The sequence below is a fragment of the Mirounga angustirostris genome, unplaced genomic scaffold (genome assembly GCF_029215605.1).
Source record: "Mirounga angustirostris isolate CCGP_5_RB_7025 unplaced genomic scaffold, mMirAng1.0.hap1 SCAF_5, whole genome shotgun sequence".
In the NCBI taxonomy this organism is placed as follows: Eukaryota; Metazoa; Chordata; class Mammalia; order Carnivora; family Phocidae; genus Mirounga; species Mirounga angustirostris.
In genome coordinates, this window is record NW_026991713.1 from 24,005,737 (window position 1) to 24,027,194 (window position 21,458).

At 37.6% G+C, this 21,458-nt stretch overlaps 1 protein-coding gene across 3 annotated transcripts in view; it reads right to left on the reverse strand.

The window, feature by feature from the left end:
• Positions 1–20,671, reverse strand: part of NEDD1 (NEDD1 gamma-tubulin ring complex targeting factor) — a 50,310-nt gene extending 29,639 nt beyond the window's left edge. For 2 of the 3 annotated variants that reach the window (XM_064590759.1, XM_045872803.3), the window contains exons 1-5: positions 20,592–20,671; positions 18,211–18,354; positions 15,369–15,463; positions 10,396–10,512; positions 7,008–7,148 (exon numbers count right to left, since the gene is read on the reverse strand). In XM_064590759.1, coding sequence (XP_064446829.1) covers positions 7,008–7,148; positions 10,396–10,512; positions 15,369–15,463; positions 18,211–18,346 — 489 coding nt within the window. In that variant the 5' untranslated portion in view covers positions 18,347–18,354; positions 20,592–20,671. Of the gene's footprint in view, positions 1–7,007; positions 7,149–10,395; positions 10,513–15,368; positions 15,464–18,210; positions 18,355–20,201; positions 20,560–20,591 lie in introns of those variants that run through there. The other variant, XM_045872802.3, reaches the window with a different exon arrangement.
• Positions 20,672–21,458: the final 787 nt, after the last annotated feature.

Genomic DNA, 21,458 nt, shown 5'->3' on the forward strand with positions numbered 1-21,458 from the left:
AGAGATATAGAAGGGAAAAAAATAGCCTTTAAGAAGTATCTACATTAGGGCGCCTGGGTGGCTCAGATGGTTAAGCGTCTGCCTTCGGCTCAGGTCATGATCCCAGGGTCCTGGGATCGAGTCCCGCATCGGGCTCCCTGCTCCTTGGGAGCCTGCTTCTCTCTCTCTCTCTGTCTCTCATGAATAAATAAATAAAATCTTAAAAAAAAAAAAAAGAAACTAAAAAAAAAAGTATCTACATTAAAAATATAGATTAGAAGTTTATTTTATGCCAACATGTCAATTATAAAACTGCTTAAAGAACATAGTAGATAGGCTAGACAAATATACACAAATACTAAGAAAAAACATGGAGCATACTGCATGGAGCACTGGGTGTTATATGAAAACAATGAATCGTGGATCACCACATCAAAAACTAATGATGTATTGTATGGTGACTAACGTAAGATAATAAAATAGAATTTAAAAAAAGAGAGAAAGAAAAAACATGGAGGACATATTATCATGCAAACACTGTATATCAATGTTCCTATATAACATCAAGGACACCATTATTCTAGAAATAAAGCTTTGTAGTCAAACTCTCTGAGTGGTAAAATTCAGGTATAAATATAACCAGACAAACAAGTTAATCCAATTAAAATTAAACTCATTCTTGATAAAATAATTATTATTTTTAAGTGTAACTAAGAATTATTTACATTTTTGGACTCTGTACCCAAACATGGTTACTAATACTTACAAAATCTATACCTAAAATGTCAAAAATTACATTGAATAAAATTAACTTATTTAACATATACTGAAATACATTATTTTTTTTTAAATACATTATATTTAAAATCTCACAAATAGCCTGCTGCATTTAAAGATCATTTTTAAGTCTAAGGAATCATTAAATAGATCTACTTTGTAACTGTTTTGAAAAGGGCCACAGTTTGGGAAAGGCAACATAGGTTAACCTATTTGTGAGCCTACGCTGCTGAACCTGCCAAACAGCAACATGCAGCTGTAATCTAGAAAGTCTGTCAGCCCTGGCAGTTCTGCAGAGGCCGCAAGCCTCCCCCCACATCTGCCCCCTCACTCCTGCAGAAAGACACTGTGATCCACATAAAACTAATAGCTTCAATTCAGCTCAGACACTTCAAAGTTAGGATCTAAGTATATTCAGGCAATCTCATTTCCAATATGAGATTCAGTATAATGCAGATTCAATGACACTCCAGGTTTTTGTCACTTTTGCTAAGAAATCAATCTGATGATTTTTAAATATTTCAAATTCTTGATTGTTCATAGAAACAAAAATTAAAATTTTTATTTTAGGGTGCCTGGGTGGCTCAGTTATGCATCTGTTCGACTCAGGCCATGATCCCAGGGTCCGGGATCAATCGAGTCATCCCCCGCCCCCCCATCAGGCTCCCTGCACAGCTCAGTGGGGAGCCTGCTTCTCCCGCTGCCCCTCCCCCTGCTCCTGTGCACATATGCGTGCGTGCTCTCTCTCTCTCGCCAAAATAAATTTTAAAATCTTTTAAAAAAATAAAATTTTTATTTTTATCATTAGATGTGTCCTATCTACTATTTTTTCAATACCCAGACCCTACTTATAGTAACTGATCAACATAAAAACTGGGCTGGCTAACAGTATATTTGAGTTGAATTATGTCAATCTTCTGACAGACTTAAAATTTTTATGAACATTGTTTAAATTTAAGAAATGAATATTTAATATGTTTGAAGTCTTAAATGAATTTTAAGAAATCTAAATGAATGCTCAAGTAGCAATTCTATGCCTCTAGTCACCAACAGATAAAATACACCATAACATGGGGCGCCTGGGTGGCTCAGTCATTAAGCATCTGCCTTCGGCTCAGGTCATGATTCCAGGGTCCTGGGATCGAGCCCTGCATTGGGCTCCCTGCTCGGCTGGGAGCCTGCTTCTCCCTCTCCCACTCCCCCTGCTTATGTTCCCCTCTCTCGCTGTGTCTCTCTCTGTCAAATAAATAAAATCTTAAAAAAAAAAAAAAATACACCATAACAAAATCATTTGTAGGGGAAAAAAACAAAACAAAATAACACCACTCCAAAGATTCCAATTACAATGCTGATAAAAGGGAAATATAAGTATGCAGAATCATGAAAACTGTGACTTTCTTCACTAAAAAAACTGAAATTGCATAGTTACACAGCGACCAAATGGTATTTCCTAGCCCATGTACTCTGTGTTAAAGGTACAGAGGAAAAGTTAAATAATACAGTACACAAAACATACAAACATTTGTTCCAGGGAAGGGGGAAAAATTAAAATACTCCAGTTCAATTTCTTCACTTTCTTTAATGCTCTCCTTTTTCTAAGTCAAACACACAAAACATGATTACTGAGGTCAAGTTACAACTGGAAAATTAGCAAGGGTTTAGAGGGAACTCATTAAACCTAAAGATACATACGCAAACCAGTTTGGGAAAGTAAATCACAAAAGTTATTTTAATGATTTAATATGATTATTCATTAAAAGCTCACTGAAGTTCACTGATCTCTTACCAAATGTTAGGAACGATGCTAAACACACTCAGCATCTTATTTAGCCCTCAAAACAAACAAAAAAACAAGACTCTACTGAAAGTATATTTGCATTCTCACTTACAGATAAAGAAAAGGAGGCTTGAGAGTTAAGTAACTTGCCCAGGTTCACACAGCTAGCTCTCCAAATAAATGTGGGACCTGCGATACAGAACTATACCAACGATCCTATGGAGATGCCGACTTGTGCTAGCAGGAGGCAGCAGACACATGAAGATCTCATGTGACCTTACACAAGAGATAAGCCTACAGCATTACTGTTTTCCTCAACTAGAAAATAATTTAAATTCAGTTTTGCTATGCAAATAATCAATGAAAATCCTTTGAAAACCAACCATACAGTGACCTATCACCTAGAATTTTAAAATATCTTTAAAGTGGCAAGAGAAGACTGCAAAGTTTCCAGAAGCTTCGGATTCTCAAATCTTTATACATTCAGCTGCCTCTGAGCTAGAAAGAGATCCCAAAGAAAACAGTGCTACCACTCTTAATGAACAGATCTTCAAAATAGTTAAAAGTCTTGCCATCTAAAAGTCCTCATTTGTAAAATGAAAAATTAAAAAATGAAAAAAAATTGTAACATACATCTCACAAGGGAGTAGCAAAGATTAAACAAGAAAATGTAACATAAAGCAATAATCACAGTGCTTGAAACACAGGAAATGGTAGTAAGGATCCTATGAAGGTGACAACCTCTGCCTGGGATGCTCTCCAAACCCTCTCACCACCTACAGTCACCCCAGTGGCAATAGGATGGTCTTTGCAATGAGTAATGCTGACGTAATTATACACCTGTCTGGAAAGCTGAACCCTTATCTCACACCATACACAGAAATTAATTTGAAATGGATGATAAGAGACATAAATGGGAAAGGTAAAAAAATAAAGCTTTATCTAAAGGTAAAACAAAAATGGTAAAACAATAAAGCTTTAATCCAAAAGAAAACAAAAGGACACTATTTTTAAGACCTTGGGGTGAGCAAGATTTTTTCAAGAGGACACAAAAAAGAGCATCTATAAGTGAAAGTGATATACTAGACTAGGTTTCATTAAATTTAAGAACTTCTGTTCATTTTTTTTTTTTTAAGATTCCATTTATTTATTTGACAGAGAGAGAGAGAGAGCGAGAGCAGGAACACAAGCAGGGAGAGTGGGAGAGGGAGAAGCAGGCCTCCAGTGGAGCAGAGAGCCAGATATGGGGCTCGATCCCAGGAAGGAGGCATTAGAGTTAAAAGGCCAGCTGTAGACTAAAAGACGATATATGCAGCATGCATACCCAAAAAATTACTCAATCTGGAACATATAATAAACTATAAATCTATCAGAAAAAAACACAAGTAACAAAATACAAGAAGGAGGAACAGACTTGAACAGTCACTTCACAAAAGAAGGCATATGAAAATACACTCAACACATCCGGCATGCAGAAATGCAAATTAAAACCACAATGAGGTACCACTACACAACCATCAAAATTGTTATAACTAATAAGATAAACAATACTTGGTATTAGCAAAAATGTGGAGCAACTGCATCTCACAAACATTGCTGGTAGAAGTGTAAAATGGCTCAAGTACTTTAGAAAGCTTTTTGGCATTTTTTAATAAAGCATGATGCCTACACTAAGACCTAAGCAAGTCCATTTCTGAGTATTTACTCAAGACAAATGAAAACATAAGTCCACAAAAAGACATTCACAAAGAATATTCACAGAAGTTTTATTGTAATAGCTAAAAACTAGAAACAACACAAATGTCCATCAACAGACTGTGACATATTCATATAATGGAAAATGACACAGCAGTAAAACAGTATGAACTACTATTCCACGCAACAAGGCAAACAGTGAAGACTAGAAGAAACCAGACACATCCAATTCTTTTAAGAAATATGAGGCAGGGGTGCCTGGGTGGCTCAGTCGCTAAGCGTCTGCCTTCGGCTCAGGTCATGATCCCAGGGTCCTGGGATCGAGCCCCGCATCAGGTTCCCTGCTCCGCGGGAAGCCTGCTTATCCCTCTCCCACTCCCCCTGCTTGTGTTCCCTCTCTCGCTGTGTCTCTGTCAAATAAATAAAATCTTTAAAAAAAAAAAAAAAAGAAATATGAGGTAGTGCCTGGCAAGGGTTAAGATGGAGTCCTCCGGTGTGCCAGAAATGTTCTATACCTTCTGGTAGTTATGCAGGTATATACATATATAAAAATTCATCAAGCTATATACTTAAGATATATGCCCCTTATTATTTAAATTATATCTCAATTTTAGAAATTTAAATACTTTGCACATAATAAAGCCAAGAGCAAGAACTAAACCTAATGCTTTCAGAACTATTCCTTCATGTCTGGTTTTAATAAAAACAAACCAAAAAAAAAAAAAAAAAACCTCTCTAAGAAGATAAAATAAAAACTGAAATATAAGAATTCACATGGTAGGTATCTGACCTAATGTTTATGTTACTAAAAAGTCAGCCAAGAATTTTTAATCTAAATGTGTCATGCTTCTAATATATCAAAAATCTTTAAAAAAAAAAATAGGAGGGGCGCCTGGGTGGCTCAGTTGGTTAAGCGACTGCCTTCGGCTCAGGTCATGATCCTGGAGTCCCGGGATCGAGTCCCCCATCGGGCTCCCTGCTCGGCAGAGAGTCTGCTTCTCCCTCTGACCCTCCTCCCTCTCATGCTCTCTGTCTCTCATTCTCTCTCTCTCAAATAAATAAATAAAATCTTTAAAAAAAAAAAAAAAGGAAAGGAAGAAAGAAAATTAATTTCCTTAAAAAGCAAGACATGTGAACATTAGATATTTTCACAATAGTTCCAATGTTTATGGGCTTAGGCTTTATGTCTCATTATCAAATACAAATAACCAAAAAAAGAATGACAAAAAAAATATTACTTCCTGCTTTTATGATTGTATTAATACGTTCTCTGTGGCAAACCACTTATCCACATCCATAAAATGCAGAAAGTGAAATTACCTGTAAACGCTTTCTTTTAGTTCAAGGTTTCTAGGATTTGGACATTGAACTAATCAAAAACTCTGATTAGCTCCTCAAATGCCTTCCAAAATAAAAGCTGAATCTTTGTTCTGGCATTCAAAGTTCCACATTAACACTATGCTCATACTTACCTTTCCAATCTTTTTTCACATTGGCCCTATATAAAAACCTATATGCCTTCCTTAGTGTTTTTGATTTCCTACATACAAAATACCCTTCTCCCAAAGTTCTGTATTAGCCTATTAAGATCTTTGTTATCTCTATATCCATTTACATATTTATTAAGGATCTTTTCCATATAAAGTACAAAGCTGGATAATGGTTGAGGACAAAGAAACAAGACATGGTTCCACCTATAAAGTGGGAATGTAAAGAGCTAACCCTAATACAAATTAGAATCAATTAGCAAAGAAGCCAATTTATACTGTAGTAAAAGCAAAATAAAAATCATTTAAGCATTAGATACAGATGAAATCCTCCCTCCTTCACTTTTCCCTATTTTATTCCCAGATAGTTCTCCCACTGCTCTGAATCACCGTAAGATTGTTTTATATCAATCATCTATATCATATTTATGTTTATCTCCTTTATTCCCCCAACATATAAGGAACTTAAGAAGACTTTTTTGTTTTTAATATCCATTAAATTTTCCTCAAACACTAAATATATACTATTCAAATCATGATTTCAAAAATTGCTTTTCAAAAGTGAATAGCTCCCATATTTTATCTAATAATAGTTAAGGCCAAAGTGATTATAATAAAAAGTAAGGATTGAAAGAGATTGCACCTCACTGGAAATTTCTGCAGAGAATTTCACAGAAAGCTGGCCAAAACTTAGATTTCTTGAGTAACTGAATTTATTCTTTTACAAATTTTACAGATGAATATTTTATAAAGAAAAAAATTACTTGACTAATTTTCCTTCATAAAGTTTCCCTCACTACTCCTGTATTAACCTGAAAGTCCATAAACAAGCTTTGGGACTTTGACTATCATATACTTACACAAAAACCTTGTGCCTAAACACACTCAACCATCTATGCCCACCAAAAAGCATTTTTGAACAGAAGTATCTATCTTGTAGCTGACATAGTTTGAGCTACGATAACTGTGATGTCATAGAAAGATTAATATCCATATATCAGATTTAACCTACCCAACAACTGTTTATATTTTGCCATATACAGTTATATTCTAGGAGCATGTGACTACTCAATGGCATAACTGAACTCATGTAGGCAACATAATCCAGTATGAATTACCTTATTTGAACATTTTTAAAGAATACCATTAAAAAACAGCTAGCTCTAAGTTTTTTAAGCAAGCTAAATGCAAATTTAAAATACTTAATTTTGAAAACTTAAAATTCACTGTCTTATGTAAGATAATTCAAAATCTACCTTATCAACTCTGATTTGAATAAATGCATACTGTACCTGGTTACTGCCATGGCCAAAGGGAGTACTAGATAAATTAGTGGTTACACTGTGCAAAATAATTTCACCACTGAGAGATCCAGAAGCAATGTAGCAGTCATTCCAATTGTATGTGACACAAGTTACTTCATCTTTATGATCCTGAAAGAAATGAAAGTAAGTACACTACCACATAACCTTCACACCGCACATTTTCATGTTTTTGTAAATTTCATTTTTGGTAAATATTATGTATTTGTGAATTTAATATCTGCTTTAACATTTTCCTCAAATAACCTAAAAAAAAATTACTCAAATGAGTAGGAAACTATTTGATCAACACCAAGTCTTCTCAGGGAACAGAGACTTAGTTTTTATAACTGTAATAATGATCAGGCACTCTGAAACAAGAGACAAAAGGGAAAGGTAATTTTCTAGATGGCAATATGTCTACCTTCCACTGACAATTAACATTTATTGCAAGTTGACTATTATGAGAGTCCCTGGCCTTGAAAGTATCACTGTTCAATGGAAAAGACAGGACATTTAAATTAACATGAAAATGGCAGAAGGAATGCTAGATGAGTAGTAGAGGCAAAGTGTCCTAGGAAAGAGAAAGAGGCATTACTGTGACCTAAGTTGACAGAAGAAGCTGTGGGGAAGACATAAAGCTTGAGTTCGACCTTAGAGAAAAAATAAACAATAAGTAGGGGAAGGGGAAAGAAACCAGACACACAAAATGGAAGAGAGCAAAAACAAAAGCCCCAAAGCCAGAAGAAGCAAGGCATGGCTGAGAGACGACAGCAGCTGTTTCCATTTGCTGGGAACATTATGAATTCTTATTAATCCTTAGAAGAATCCTGGGAGGCAAGGTCACTTTTCTCATTTATAGATGAGTTCACTACATGAGGCACAGAAAGGTTAAGAAATCTGTGCAAGCTCACATAACTACTAAGTGGCAGATCCAAGATTCAATTCCAGGTCAAAGCCCAAAGCCTATTTCCCTCTCTATACTAGGTTGTCTCCCAATCCAAAGGGGAATCCACTTTGAGGAAACAAAACTGGTTTTAAACAAACTGGGTTCACAAGCACTGTATTTTCCAACATCAAATTAGAGATATCTAGCAGGAGCATAGAAAAGTGGATCAGGGGGGCGCCTGGGTGGCTCAGTCATTAAGCGTCTGCCTTGGCTCAGGTCAGAATCCCAGGGTCCTGGGATTGAGCCCCGCATCGGGCTCTCTGCTCCGCAGGAAGCCTGCTTCTCCCTCTCCCACTCCCCCTGCTTGTGTTCCCTCTCTCGCTGTGTCTCTCTCTGTCAAATAAATAAATAAAATCTTTAAAAAGAAAAAAAAGGAAAGAAAACTGATCAGGGTTAGAAGTATATTTTAACAGTTTGCTGTTGTATCTTAATATAAATAAACTAACTTTTGCATCTAATAATTAGATTAATGTAATATCATAAATAGTAGCTATAATATTCCACTTATAATCCAATGTTTTCAAATGGCCCTTTGAGCATGTCTGAAGGTATCTTTACACTTTATTCCTTACTTAAATCAAAGAAAAAATTGCTATCCCAAGGAAAAAATGTCTGATGAGAAGAAAAAAAGAGAGTGGACATTTAGTTCATTGTTCCCACTTGGAAAATTACGAACATGGGGTCCAATACAATTTCTATGACTTTAAAAAGAAGCAAGTGTCTTCCTTATTTTAACTGTGGAAAATAAGACATTCAGCAAATATTCAGTAAGCACCTACCAAGTGCCAGAAATTGTGTTTCCAGGGAGAGCACCACAGAGAAGAGACCCAAAGGTGAAAGATTAGACTTCCCACTATCAAAATTAGTTAGTCAAACACTTGTTAACTGAATGAATAAAGAAATGAAGTACTCTAAGAGTTGTAAACAATGAGAAGAGACAAAACTATCTGGAGTAATTGGGAAAACTGAGGATGGAAGAACAAGTAGCATTTTGCCATGCCATAGGAGTTATAGGGGTAAGAGATGTTCCAAAAATGAATGAGAATATGTGACAAAAGGGGCCACAAACTTCAAATCTCTTCTCAATTCTGTAAAATAATCTTTTTCATAGTAGGTATACCCCTCTAAATAACTTTAACTCAATTTCATAATTTAAAAAATTAAACAATGTGTAATATCTGAGTTTGCATTTCATCTTTGTCATTACTAGCTGTTTGACACTGAACAAGTTCTTTAACATCCCTGAGCCAGAGTTCCTCCATGGGTTCACAGGAATAGTACTACCTGCTTTGCAGAATTCTTGTGACACAAAGAATAAACATAGTTAAGCACAGTGGCTGGCATATTAAAGAACTCAATAAAAGTTAACTATTCTCATTATTGGCAACTCTTCAATTATCCATAAGACTCTTCAAAGTTTAGCTAATATCTAAAATAATGAACTTCCAAAGGTAATATTTTAAGCAGCAATTATAGGATTACATTTCTGTTTAAAACAAAATCATTCTTTATATACAATTTCCCTAGCAAGAATTAACCCAATGACATTTGACATTAACAAAGTGATAATGTGTCTAGCATTTGCTTCAAAATAATCTGAGGGTGAGATTACATAGTAATCTGATTAGAGAGTAGATAGGGCACATATAAAATAATATTGGCCATGAGTTGACCATCATCAAAGTCAGATGAATGTATGTATATGTGTATATGTGTATTCATGTTTAGAATTTTCATATTAAAAGTTTTTTAAAGACATATGAAAATGAAAAATAACCTTAAAAATGAGTTTCCAAATATTAAAAGTACATAATAGTGAAAAGGTGAATTCCAAAAAAATCATCATAACCCAGAAGCTTTCACGTGACAAATATTTTTATTTTCTAAAACTACAAAAAGCTAATTATTTAAAGAAACACTAATTGCAAATAGTAAATTATTTTAGAAAATATTTAATTATCAAGATGAAAACACATACACACAAAAATAACACAAACAGCCGCAACCATATACGTTAGAGAACTAAGAAGTCAAATCCCCAACTTTGATTAGTAGGTCGATTATGGCCATCCCAAAACCACTCTCATTTTTCTCAGAGACTTAAAAAAGGATTTCTGATGACAACTCATACTTCAGAAAAAATGAAGGAAGTGGTTCACTGAAAAAAGAGAGGAACTAAGTGAAAAGAATAAAGGAAAAGTTTTAAACACCAACAATATGCATTAGTGACATACATGGAGGTAAAAACAGACCAAAAAAAATTTTTCTGACTTAAATAGCATCTTTATTTTCCCTAACAAATCTCACTTCAATTCTGAGGCATCTTATTTTTATCATAAAAGCTCAAAATTAAAAGTGTGGCAAATATTCTAAACATCATAAGACACTCATTACTACAAGGATTTAAAAAAAAAAAAAAAAGTTGCTTACCTTAAGAGATCGATGAATTCTTTTTGATTTTAAATCCCAAATGTTAACAGTGTGATTTAGGCCTCCACTTACTAAATACATAGATGTGGAATTTAAACTGACACATGTCTGCTTTTGCTATTAAAGAAAGAAAAAAAGTTACCTTAATTTAATAGAGCCCAGAGCTGACTTTCAAGTCCCATCCAACACTTAGTGAGCACTTTGTAAACATTTGTTGAATTAAATGCTATAAACATGCTAAGACTTAGACTGACCTCTCATCATCCTCCACCCGCATCCAACAGCTTGAAAGGAGTTCAAAAAGGCTTCAAGGAACTCAACCAGAGCGGTGTTCTCCTCCATAGAACAGAGCTGACAGAGGAAGCTTAGGCAACACCAGCAAGTCTTGGCCTCCCATCATGGCTTACTTGCTCTTAATATTGCCCCTTAGTAAAACCTACTCTTGTACTTTCACAGAGTATCTTGAATTAGAATCAACCCACAGCTCAGAAAACACTAAACGTAGAAGAGACTTTAAAGAATGTCTAGACCCCTTCTTTTACAGATGGGGAAAGTTCATAAAGAGGACAAGATACTTGCCCAAAGTCTCACAACAAAGTCTCCCCCAATGGAGCCCAAGTCTCAAATATCAGATCTTCAGAACCTAACTCTACACTCTTCCTCCCGTCTGAAAAGGCACCATCCACTCAGTTTCTCAAAAGTCCAGAATTACCCTTGATTCCACGTCTCCTTCCCTGCCACCTACTGTAAGTTCTTTAAACTCCAACACTAACATAAACCCCACAGGGGCTCCCCTTTATCTACTGAGGCTACCAACATACTAATCCGGACCCTATAGAACCACACGAACAGCAGCCTCCTAACTGGTTGTCCCACTTCCAACCCGACTCCCCTGCATTCTATGCTCCACAAGTAGGATGACCTTTAAAAAATGCAAATCAGATCATGACGCTCCCATTTAAAAAATTTTGATGGCTTCCAATCAGCCCTAGAATAAATTCCAAACTCATTAACCTGGCTTTCAAACCCTACCTCATCTCTCACCATTCTCCTCCTCACCTACTAATTCTCCAGCCACAATGGCCTTCTTCCATTCCTTAAACGTTATCAGCCCTGTATTTGCCTCAAGGCTTCTATACTTGCCTGGAAACCTCAATTCCCTGAGCCCTGGCTGAATGACTTCTAGTTGATAGACAGCAACTTCAAAGCCACACTTTCTGGGGACCTCCCTTGGCCACCTAATGTAACTTGCTATCTCAATGCTTATTTTAATTCTCTGTGTAGCAACTTAATCACTATCTGGGTATTCTGTTTAGTAGTTTACGGTCTTCCACCAGAATGTCAGTTTCATTAGTGCAAAGACCATATCCATGCTCGATAAATATTTATGGAATAAATGGCTACAAATACAGAGGTTTTCAAGTTTTTCTCACAATGAGTATCTGTGAGCATCATCTATCTGGAGGCATCATCAGTAACTATGCTACACAGTAAAACACAATGTTGCATGTGTTTTCTCCTATTTAACCTTCAGATACACTCTGTAGTTACATTAATTGTTCTCACCTCTAGTTGAATGCAATGGGGAAAAAAAAGAGAAAAATGAATTCCAAGGGGCACATTTTATGACTTAGCTAGAAGTTAAAAGGTAAGCTATGTAGGTTTAGGCAAGTCATCTCACCTTTCTAAGCCTACGTTTCTTCATCTGAGAAGAAAAATCAGGACTAGATCTATTGTTCTTACCTCAAGAGTCCACGCATCTGAAAAACACCCCGTGCTCAAAAGAGCACTTTTCTTAAAAATTTTAATTCCAGTATAATTAACATAGTGTTATATTAGTTCCAGATGTACAGTATATTGACTACTTCATGCTCATCACGATTAAGTGTACTCTCAATCCCCTAGGAGAGCAATGGATTCTTATAAGAAACCTATCCCTCCCCCGAGGTTTCTTCCAGCTCTGAAATTTTGACCAAGAGTCAAAATTACTAACACATATAAAAATATCAGGAACACATTACATCAATGTTTCAGTATAGTTGCTACAATTCCCGATAGACACCATTCTAGGAACTGACTTCGGTCTAAAGGGACTAGTATTGATTTAGAATCTGGAGGCGCCTGGGTGGCTTAGTTGGTTGAGGTCATGATCTCAGGGTACTGGGATCGAGCCCCACATAAGGCTCCCTGTTCATTGCAGGGTCTGCTTCTGTCTGCCCCTCCACCCACCCCCCACCCTGTGCTTTCTCTCTTACCTGTGCTCTCCCTCTCAAATAAATAAAATCTTAAAAAAAAAAAAAGAATCTAGTTATCACCACAAATCAGGACAGTTTACTAAGAGCTATCAAAATAACCTTTAAGAAAATAAATAAGAATGGTGTCCATCAAAATCAATATATTAGTATTCTAATCATCAAAAACAACTCAAATTATTAAGGACTCAGAACAAAACCTATGTTTTCAACTGGCCTACCCTGATGTTAGAAGATCTTTTTTTTTTTTTATGTTGATGTATTTTTTTTTTTTTTAAAGATTTTATTTATTCATTTGAGACACAGAGATACAGAGAGAGAGAGCATGAGCAGGGGGAGAGGCAGAGGGAGAGGGAGAAGCAGGCTTCCCGCCGAGCAGGGAGCCCGATGTGGGGCTCGATCCCAGGACCCTGGGATCATGACCTGAGCCAAAGGCAGACGCTTAGCCATCTGAGCCACCCAGGCGCCCCTTTATGTTGATGTATTATTAATGTAGCTAATGAACTTAAATAATTGATGAAAACTGTGTGCTTATTATAGGAATCCTGTACCCTAAAACACAAGCAATGGGTGAAGTTTTTAAAATCTAAAAATAAAAGCTGGCCAAATGTCTAGGTTATACAGTAGCTTAAGATATTCATTATATTACTGTTAATATCAATTTGCCTACTCTAAAGAGCTAAAAGCAAAATCAAAGAAAATAAATATAAACTTAAAGTTCTGCTCTAAAAATCGTGTTAAAGTAAGTAAGATAGAATCCTATTTCCCCAAGGAGTAATGGTCTCATATCTCAAATGGCACACAAATAATAGGACTTGGATCCTACAAAGCAAAGGTGATCAACACACTAATATGTTACAAGAAATTACTAAAAAATGCTAAAGAACCAATGTTTGCAAAATATTCTTTTAAGCAAATTACATTAAAGCAGATTCAAATTACAAGTAATAACCTCACTTTCATCCACCTGTATACTTTTTTTTTTAATTAAAGATTTTATTTATTTGGGAGAGAGCATGAGCAGGGGGAGGGGCAGATGGAGAGGGAGAAGCAGACTCCCTGCCAAGCACAGGACTCCACGAGGGGCTACATCCCAGGACGCTGAGATTATGACCTGAGCCAAAGGCAGACTCTTAACCAATTGAGCCACCCAGGTGCCCACCATCCACCTGTATTCTGATGTGATTTCTTAACTGTAGGAAAGAGAACTAACTATAGCAACTGATGTGGAATATTCACAAAATCCTTAGAATTGTGTCACATTTGTGAATATCATCTACTATTTTCATAATTTAACAAGAACAACAATTACAAAGTTCCCAAACTGTTCTAAGACATAATGGATAGCAGGAGCACAATATTGTGCTGGAAGTGGAAACTGAAATTGTTTTGATATTGATATTCAATTCAACAAATGCTTGTTGATACCTCTGATAGTACCTAAAGATCCAAAAATGACTAAGATGTTCTGCCTGCTCTTGAAGAGTACAGTTTACCTTTTATCAACCAGGGCTACTCTCTGCCTCAATTTTATTTAACTGAGTTTGAATACGCAGTGTGTCTCAAATTCTGTATCTGCCCTTAGCAGACATTCTCTGCCCCAGCCTCTAGCATTTGTGGGCTGGATTTGATGCTTGTGTCAATCCCACCTGCCTTTAGGAAAGGATGGACAGAAATCAAAAGTCCTTTTTAAATTAGATGAGCTCATATTCCACTGTCCTTCTGTGTTCTTTCTAAGTGAGCTACCCTACCTATTCCAGTGTGTAAAATTATGACAACTGATAATGGTTTAGGGCCTGCTATGAAAACTTTGAACCTTAAATTAAGAACAAGTTACCACTACTTCTACCTTTTTAGTTAAACCTTATTAACAAAAAAATAGATTTCAAGGAGTGTGTGTGACTAAAAATGAGGACACCATCATTATCCTGAATCAGAGGGATTAACATATAAAACAAAAAGATCAGAAAAAAATATGCAGTGAGAACTTCATTTAAATGCTCTGGGACCAAGGCTCAGTTTGACAAAGCCATCCTGTTCCAGGAGAGCTTGAGGAGAATCAGGCAGGCCCCTCAGTAACCAGAAGGACAGAAGCTAAAGCAGAAGCTACCATCACATAGGGGTCTTTAGCTGATGGTCCTGAATTCAACAGCAGTAAGGATAGGACTATATCATTAGGACATTTGAATGGTCAAATCAACCTGGTGACCGCGGTAGGACTTGGGCTTTAAAAAGGCAGCAATACCAGGCAATCTTCCACAGAGAGATGGAGAAAGCAAGTGATTAGCTGACATAATCTAAGTCCTTGATTGCTCCCCTAAGATCCACTATTATTTTACCTGAAGATGTTTCAGTACCCATCTCCTCTTTAAGTGTTACTGTATTATTTTGAGTTTCGGTTAAGAATTATAGTTTTAGGGCGCCTGGGTGGCTCAGTTGGTTAAGCGACTGCCTTCGGCTCAGGTCATGATCCTGGAGTCCCTGGATCGAGTCCCGCATCGGGCTCCCTGCTCGGCAGGGAGTCTGCTTCTCCCTCTGACCCTCCCCCCCCTCATGTGCTCTCTCTCATTCTCTCTCTCAAATAAATAAATAAAATCTTTAAAAAAAAAAAAGAATTATAGTTTTAAACACCTTTATATTTAGTTGCAAGCACCATAAGAAGCAGTTACCACCCAAGTAGAACTAAGATTTAAAAAAATTTTTTTTTTAAAAATCACTTACCCCTTCACCAAGCTCGAAAAGTAGAAAAGGTTTATTTTTGTAATGTGAAACAACAATTTTGTCGCCACTGGAAGATGCTGTCACTAGAAAGTTATCTAAATGAAGAGTTATGGAGCATCAAACAATTCATGAGCATCTCTAGCACTAGACTTATTGCAAGAATTGTGATGATAAAAGCAAGTGCACTAACCTAAGAAGACAAGCAAATGAATATAGCTTATACATCAGCTTTCAAAAATGGCTCAGGTTACTAATTACTAATTCTCTTTACTACTACCGCAGGGAAGAACTATCCTCTCTGGCTCTATTACTTGAAAGCTATTTTACCCAAGTGAAATACTACTCCATTTTCAAAGAATAGGCTAGAAGGTCTAATTTTATCCTTCAAGAATGAAATCATGATAAAAGCAACATCAGCAAATATCAATCAGCCTTTTCATCTATAAACACCGCTCAAGATAGTTATTTATTAACACAGTGCTTGGTACCAATTTAAGCTATAAAGCAAATAACCACATTAGTCTCCTGTTCATCCATTAAAAATATAAAGCCTGATATATCCTTAGAACTAGAATTTTTATGATAGAATGTTTCAATCTTAAATAAATTAAGAATAAATATTACAGTAAATATAGCAAATATAAATATATGTGGTTAAATAGCAACTATTTATGCTCTGGAAGAGTTTTATTTTATAAGTTAAATTTATTAAAAACTTAATTTAAAAATTTAACTTAATTTAAAATTATTTTACCTTGTTTTACAGAAATTATAAGAACAGTCAGTAAACAAAAAACACTGTAAATTATTTTTAAATTAAAAAGATTAAATACAATATAATCAAGAATAAGAGCCTAATTTTGAGAGTCATAATGAATTAAAATATCAGAAGTTTAAATCTTTGATTTTTAACGAGCGAAACCTTAACTGCATTATTTTGGGTGGTTTCTATAACATTTGTATATTTCATGAATAGACCATGGATTGTGATTTTATTATGATACATGATTCAAATAAAATCATTCCCACCTAGATATTATAGCACTGAGAAGAACAAATCATTTCCCTTTCCCTGGTTTCATCCTCTGTTTACTACTTTTTCTCCTTAGAATACAGAAAAGGACTGAACAAAGATAATATGAGAGGGTAATCTAGTTACTCCTTTTATTTCTCTTGTAGTTTTAGAAATCATGAGAAAGTGAGGAACTCTACCTAATAGGGCCAAAAACCTGGTACCTCACTCAATCCTGTTTTTGGAATCCATGCTAAGTGGATCCCAAGTAGCTGAGTCTGGGAGGTCCTTGTTCTTTGGTAACTAACCTCTATGGAAGAGATCAAAGCCTCATTAAAAATAAGACTACATGCAAAAGTTTCCAGTGCGTATCTACCTGTACAACAAAACTTTATAGAAATAAGACCAGTTTCCAAAAGTCATCCCACACTACCTCATAGTCACGTCAGTTTTGTTGATAGACCATTAAGTGGTTTATTAGCAAATGCCAACTCCTAATAAAACTCCTTGGAATAAAAATAAACCCAAACTAATAAATCTTATCAAGAACTGCTACTTTTTTCTTATACAGTAAGTAACAGGGAAATTAAGCTCTACACATAATAAAAACCTAATAATAGAAAGAAGCAACCTCACATATTTGTCACTCTCCTTAAAACATTTTTCCCCCACTACCCGTCTGGAGAGTCCTTCAAAAATGTACTCCCTTCCTTCACCAGGAGTTTGATTAATAGAGCACCAAAGTAATTTATTTTGCTACTTTAACACAAAATCAAGGAATGATAAAGAGGTAAATTTAATTCAGTAAGAAAATTCATCATTTTTGTTACATATTTGCAAGAATAATTAGGTTGGGCATGAAAACTTCGGTTTTTGTTCATAAATCAGTCATATTTTAAAGCTTTGATATTTTTACTTTCATCAGGAAACACAATATTCATAATCTGATACTGATAAGATCAGACATACGTTAAAACTTAATTTGGTGTTTAAGTAATAGTCTATATGTGTAAGTTATACAAAAGAATGATAATTTCTAGCATACCAAGTTTATAGAACATATTCAGAGTATTTTGTTTGCAGCAATGGTTCTACTGAGAGCTACTGGCTTCTGGTGGGTAAAGGCCAGGAACATTTCTAAACATCCTACAGTGCGCACGACAGCCCCCATAACAAAGAATTATCTAGTCCAAAATGTCAATAGTGCAAGGCTGAGAAATTCTGATTTCTAAGCTTCATCCCCTCATTTATTTTACCCACATTTAGGAGCTTACTAAGACAGGGAGTGTGTAAATCAGAAACACAAAAGGCTTGGAAAATTTAATCTAGACAATTTCTCTGAAAAATCAGGCTATTTTCATCATAGACAGAAAGAGAAATACAGAGAGTACATCAGTAAGATGAAGATGTTGGACAATTTTAATTTTAATTTTTATCTCCTCCCCCAACTTTGAGTTCTGTCTTTAATTTGCAGACCAGACCTATAAATAGCCAAATGTAGATGCAAAAACTCATTCCAAAACCTTTCAGAAGTTTTCCCACCATTACCTACCTTATTCCATTTGGGTTAAACGACAAACTGTTGATAATAAAACTAATTCTATGGTCTCGATCTAGTAGTTTATATATATATACGCATACATATACATATGTGTGTATATATATACGTATACATTCATATGATGTACTTATTAAACCCCTATTTCATTTTATCTACCTAGCTTTCATAGCTATGCAAAATATACTTCTTATTGGTCACATGCAAAAGTTTCATTGATACTGTTATTTAACCTAACAAAAAGTGGTTATTTAAAAAAAAAAAAAGGATACTATTACTGCTCCAACACATTGAGCTGATTCCATGTGGTGATGTGTGGGGGCTGAATTTATCCACCAATGTCATAGAGGAAGCATCCCATATTTTAATATCGTCTCCGGATGAAGCAAATCTGAGGTTTTCCTGCATGACTGCACCTACAAATAGTTTAAAACAATATATTTAAAAATCAATTAAGGATAGGTCAAAATGAAGGATCTAATCTAAATCAGGTGGTTCTACTTGTCCACTTTTGTTCCAGAGGGGGGTGCTCACCACAAAGTAGCTGGAGCAATCCTTCTAAAATCACATTCTCTCAGTTGACCCTTCCAATAGCTCTCCACAGCAATTATAAAGAAATCCAACCTCCTTGGCATGCCTTGCATGACCTGGCCCCAGTGTAACTGTCCTACCTCTCTTCCCCAGGGCCACCAGACTCACAGGCCTTCTTTCTTGCCTCAATCTTTCCAGTTGCTGCCCCCTCTGCCTGGAATACTCTTTCCCCAGATTTCCCATGGTCATTTCCTTCACCTCACTCTAGTTTCAGCTCAAATGTGTCCTCAGAAAAGCTTTCCCTGACCACCATGGCTAAAGCAGCCCTACACCAGTTGCCCATTATGCAGTTTCATTTTTTTCCCCCACAGCACTTTCTGCTATTTGCAACTCTTTGTTCTCATAATAATGTCTGCTTCTCCTGACTTGAACAAAACAAAGATCCTGAAAACGGATTTTGTCTTGTTTACTATCAGTCTTGAAATGTTCCTGGCACTCAGTAGGTGCTCAACAAATAAGTACTGGCTAGAAAACTTCCTAAATCTTTTTAAAATGTATAATAAACTGGAGCATCCCTGCGGGTCAGAATCCAGTGACTCCAGTTTTTCCAAATAACTCCAAAATTAGCAAATATAGCCAAAGGAGATGTCACTAAGTCCCTGTACCAATACTTGGTCTAGGATGGCTTCACTCGTATTGTTTATTCACAGTATATAATTCGAGTACATAATTCTGACAAGTGATTTAACAAACCAAGGCAGTCTAAAAAACAGAAGGCAAGGGAGCTGCTTTAGGCAGATACTCTAAGAGCAGCAAGTGCTAATGCATGATAAGTCAGGAAAAAAATGCTCAAAAATACATGGAAGAAAAGGAAAGGAGCCTAGAAATATACCCTCCACACCTTCCTGGTGTGGACAGTGTAAGAGGACAGCACAGTAGTAGTGATGTCACAGAGTCCCAAGTCACCAACAAAGCATCACATTTATGTCCAGTAAATCTTATTTCAGAGGCCATGTTAAAGGTATAATAATTACAAGGCCCTTTGATTCTCAAGAGACAAAAAAAAAGGTTTTTTTAATGTGCTTATAAAAAGACTAAAACTTTTGTTAACTAGAAAAGTCACTTATGTGGTGACTTATTATGCTTCATTCATCGGATAAAAACAGTGTTACCAAAAGCTGTTCGTCATCTGTTGAAATGTGGACATGCAGTGTTTGGATCTGGTGCCTTGACATGTGGTAACGTGTATTGGTTCCCTACTCACGATACAATTAAGCGCTGGAAAGGGGATCTCTTAAACCCAGGAAACACAGCTGAAAAATGCCTTTACTATAATCTCACACCATTCCCGTTAAGCGGTGTGGGGCAGTGTGGAAAGATCACTTAAGTAAGGGCTCAGAAAACAGGAGTCTGCCCCAAAGTTAGGTGGCAGTGACTTCGGCAGAGTCACTTAATGTCTGCGTCCTTCTCTTCAAGTGCAGTGGGGAAGGGGTCCACCTGCCCATCTACCTCGCTCTTCTGAGAACTGAGCACCTTTAAGGGAGAGTCATTGCATCAGTCTCTCAAAGAGGGTCCCATTAAAGTGAGTTGTCAGGACACAAGGCGGCAAAAGACAGCCAACCCCAAATTTAGGGACAGCGCCTACAGGGGGGAAAAAAACTCACTACAATACTTAGTTTCAACGAAAGTTCTTCAACTTTTACTTGCAGAAAAACTGCTCAACTGGGGTTACCTTATAAAATGCATTCGAGCCGTAGAGGAGAGGTTTACAAAAGGGGAGGCGGCCGGTGGAGAAGCGGCAAACTTTCCGGGGGACAGCACATCCCCCAGAGCCGCCACCAATCCACCCACCCCAGCTGCCCGGGCCACCTCTCAGGCCGAGTCGGTGACTGTCGCAGACGGAGGTGCGCGACCCCGGCCCGCGGCTGCCGTGCACTTCCGCGCCAAACTCGCTGCCGCGCCCCTGCCCGACAACTGCCCGGAGCACTGGACCGGCCCGGGCGCGCAGGGCTCGGGGACCTCCGACCCGCCCCCGGAGTGGCCGGAAGGCGGGCGGGGTTCGGGAGTCTGCAAGGACGCGACGCGCAGCGGCCCGCTGACCCCCGGCGCCCCGGAACCTCACCTCTCAGCCGCGGCACACCGGGGGCCACGGCGCGGCCCGCTCCGGCGCTGGACTTCCGGCTCCCGCCCGGATTGTTAAACTTCGGCGGCCGGAAGTCCCGCCCGCAAGCGGCGTCATGGGGAGAGGCGCTGCACGGAGGGGGTGGCTAGGGTTGGCTGGGCAGGGGCGGGGGCGGGGCCGGGGCCGGGGCGGGGGCGGGGCCGGGGCCGGGGCCCGGGGCAGGGGCAGGGCCTCCGCGGGGATCCCTGTCCCACCGCCAGGGCGGGAGCTGGGGGCTTGGGCGGCTTCTTCCACGCCCCAGCGACGGCCTCTGGGCACAGGTGGATAGATGCCCCTTTGTTGTTCATTTGTTTGCTGACTGCCCGCTGGGTGCCGGCTTCTAGGATAGACTCGGTGCGCGATGATGGGCTTAGCCTGGGAGTACAGGGGTACTGTGAACGTTCATCGTCCCTGGCCTCGTGGAGCTTACAGTTCACTATAGGAGGCAGACGTTCATAAATAATTACATACTTAAAAGAAAAGTGAAGCTGAGAGTTGTTTCAAAGGAAAGCTAAGAGGTGAATGAAACGTATGAAAGGGAAAGAACATGGATATGGGTTTAGGAAAGGCTTCCTTTGAAGAGGAAACCATGGAGAGCAGGTAATACCCCATGCAATTTACAAACCAGAAGGCATGCTCAGAAAAGCTAAGAAATAACCAAAAGTGTTAAGTGTCTGAGGTATCTGACTTCAAAATCCATGATCTTTCTTCCTAATCATTGATCTTTCTTCTTAATCATGCTGCAGGGTCAGGAACTTCAAACACCATCTGGCTGGAATTCTTCTGAAAGGGAGATTTCTCAGAGTGGAAAAAAGAGGAGCTGAACTG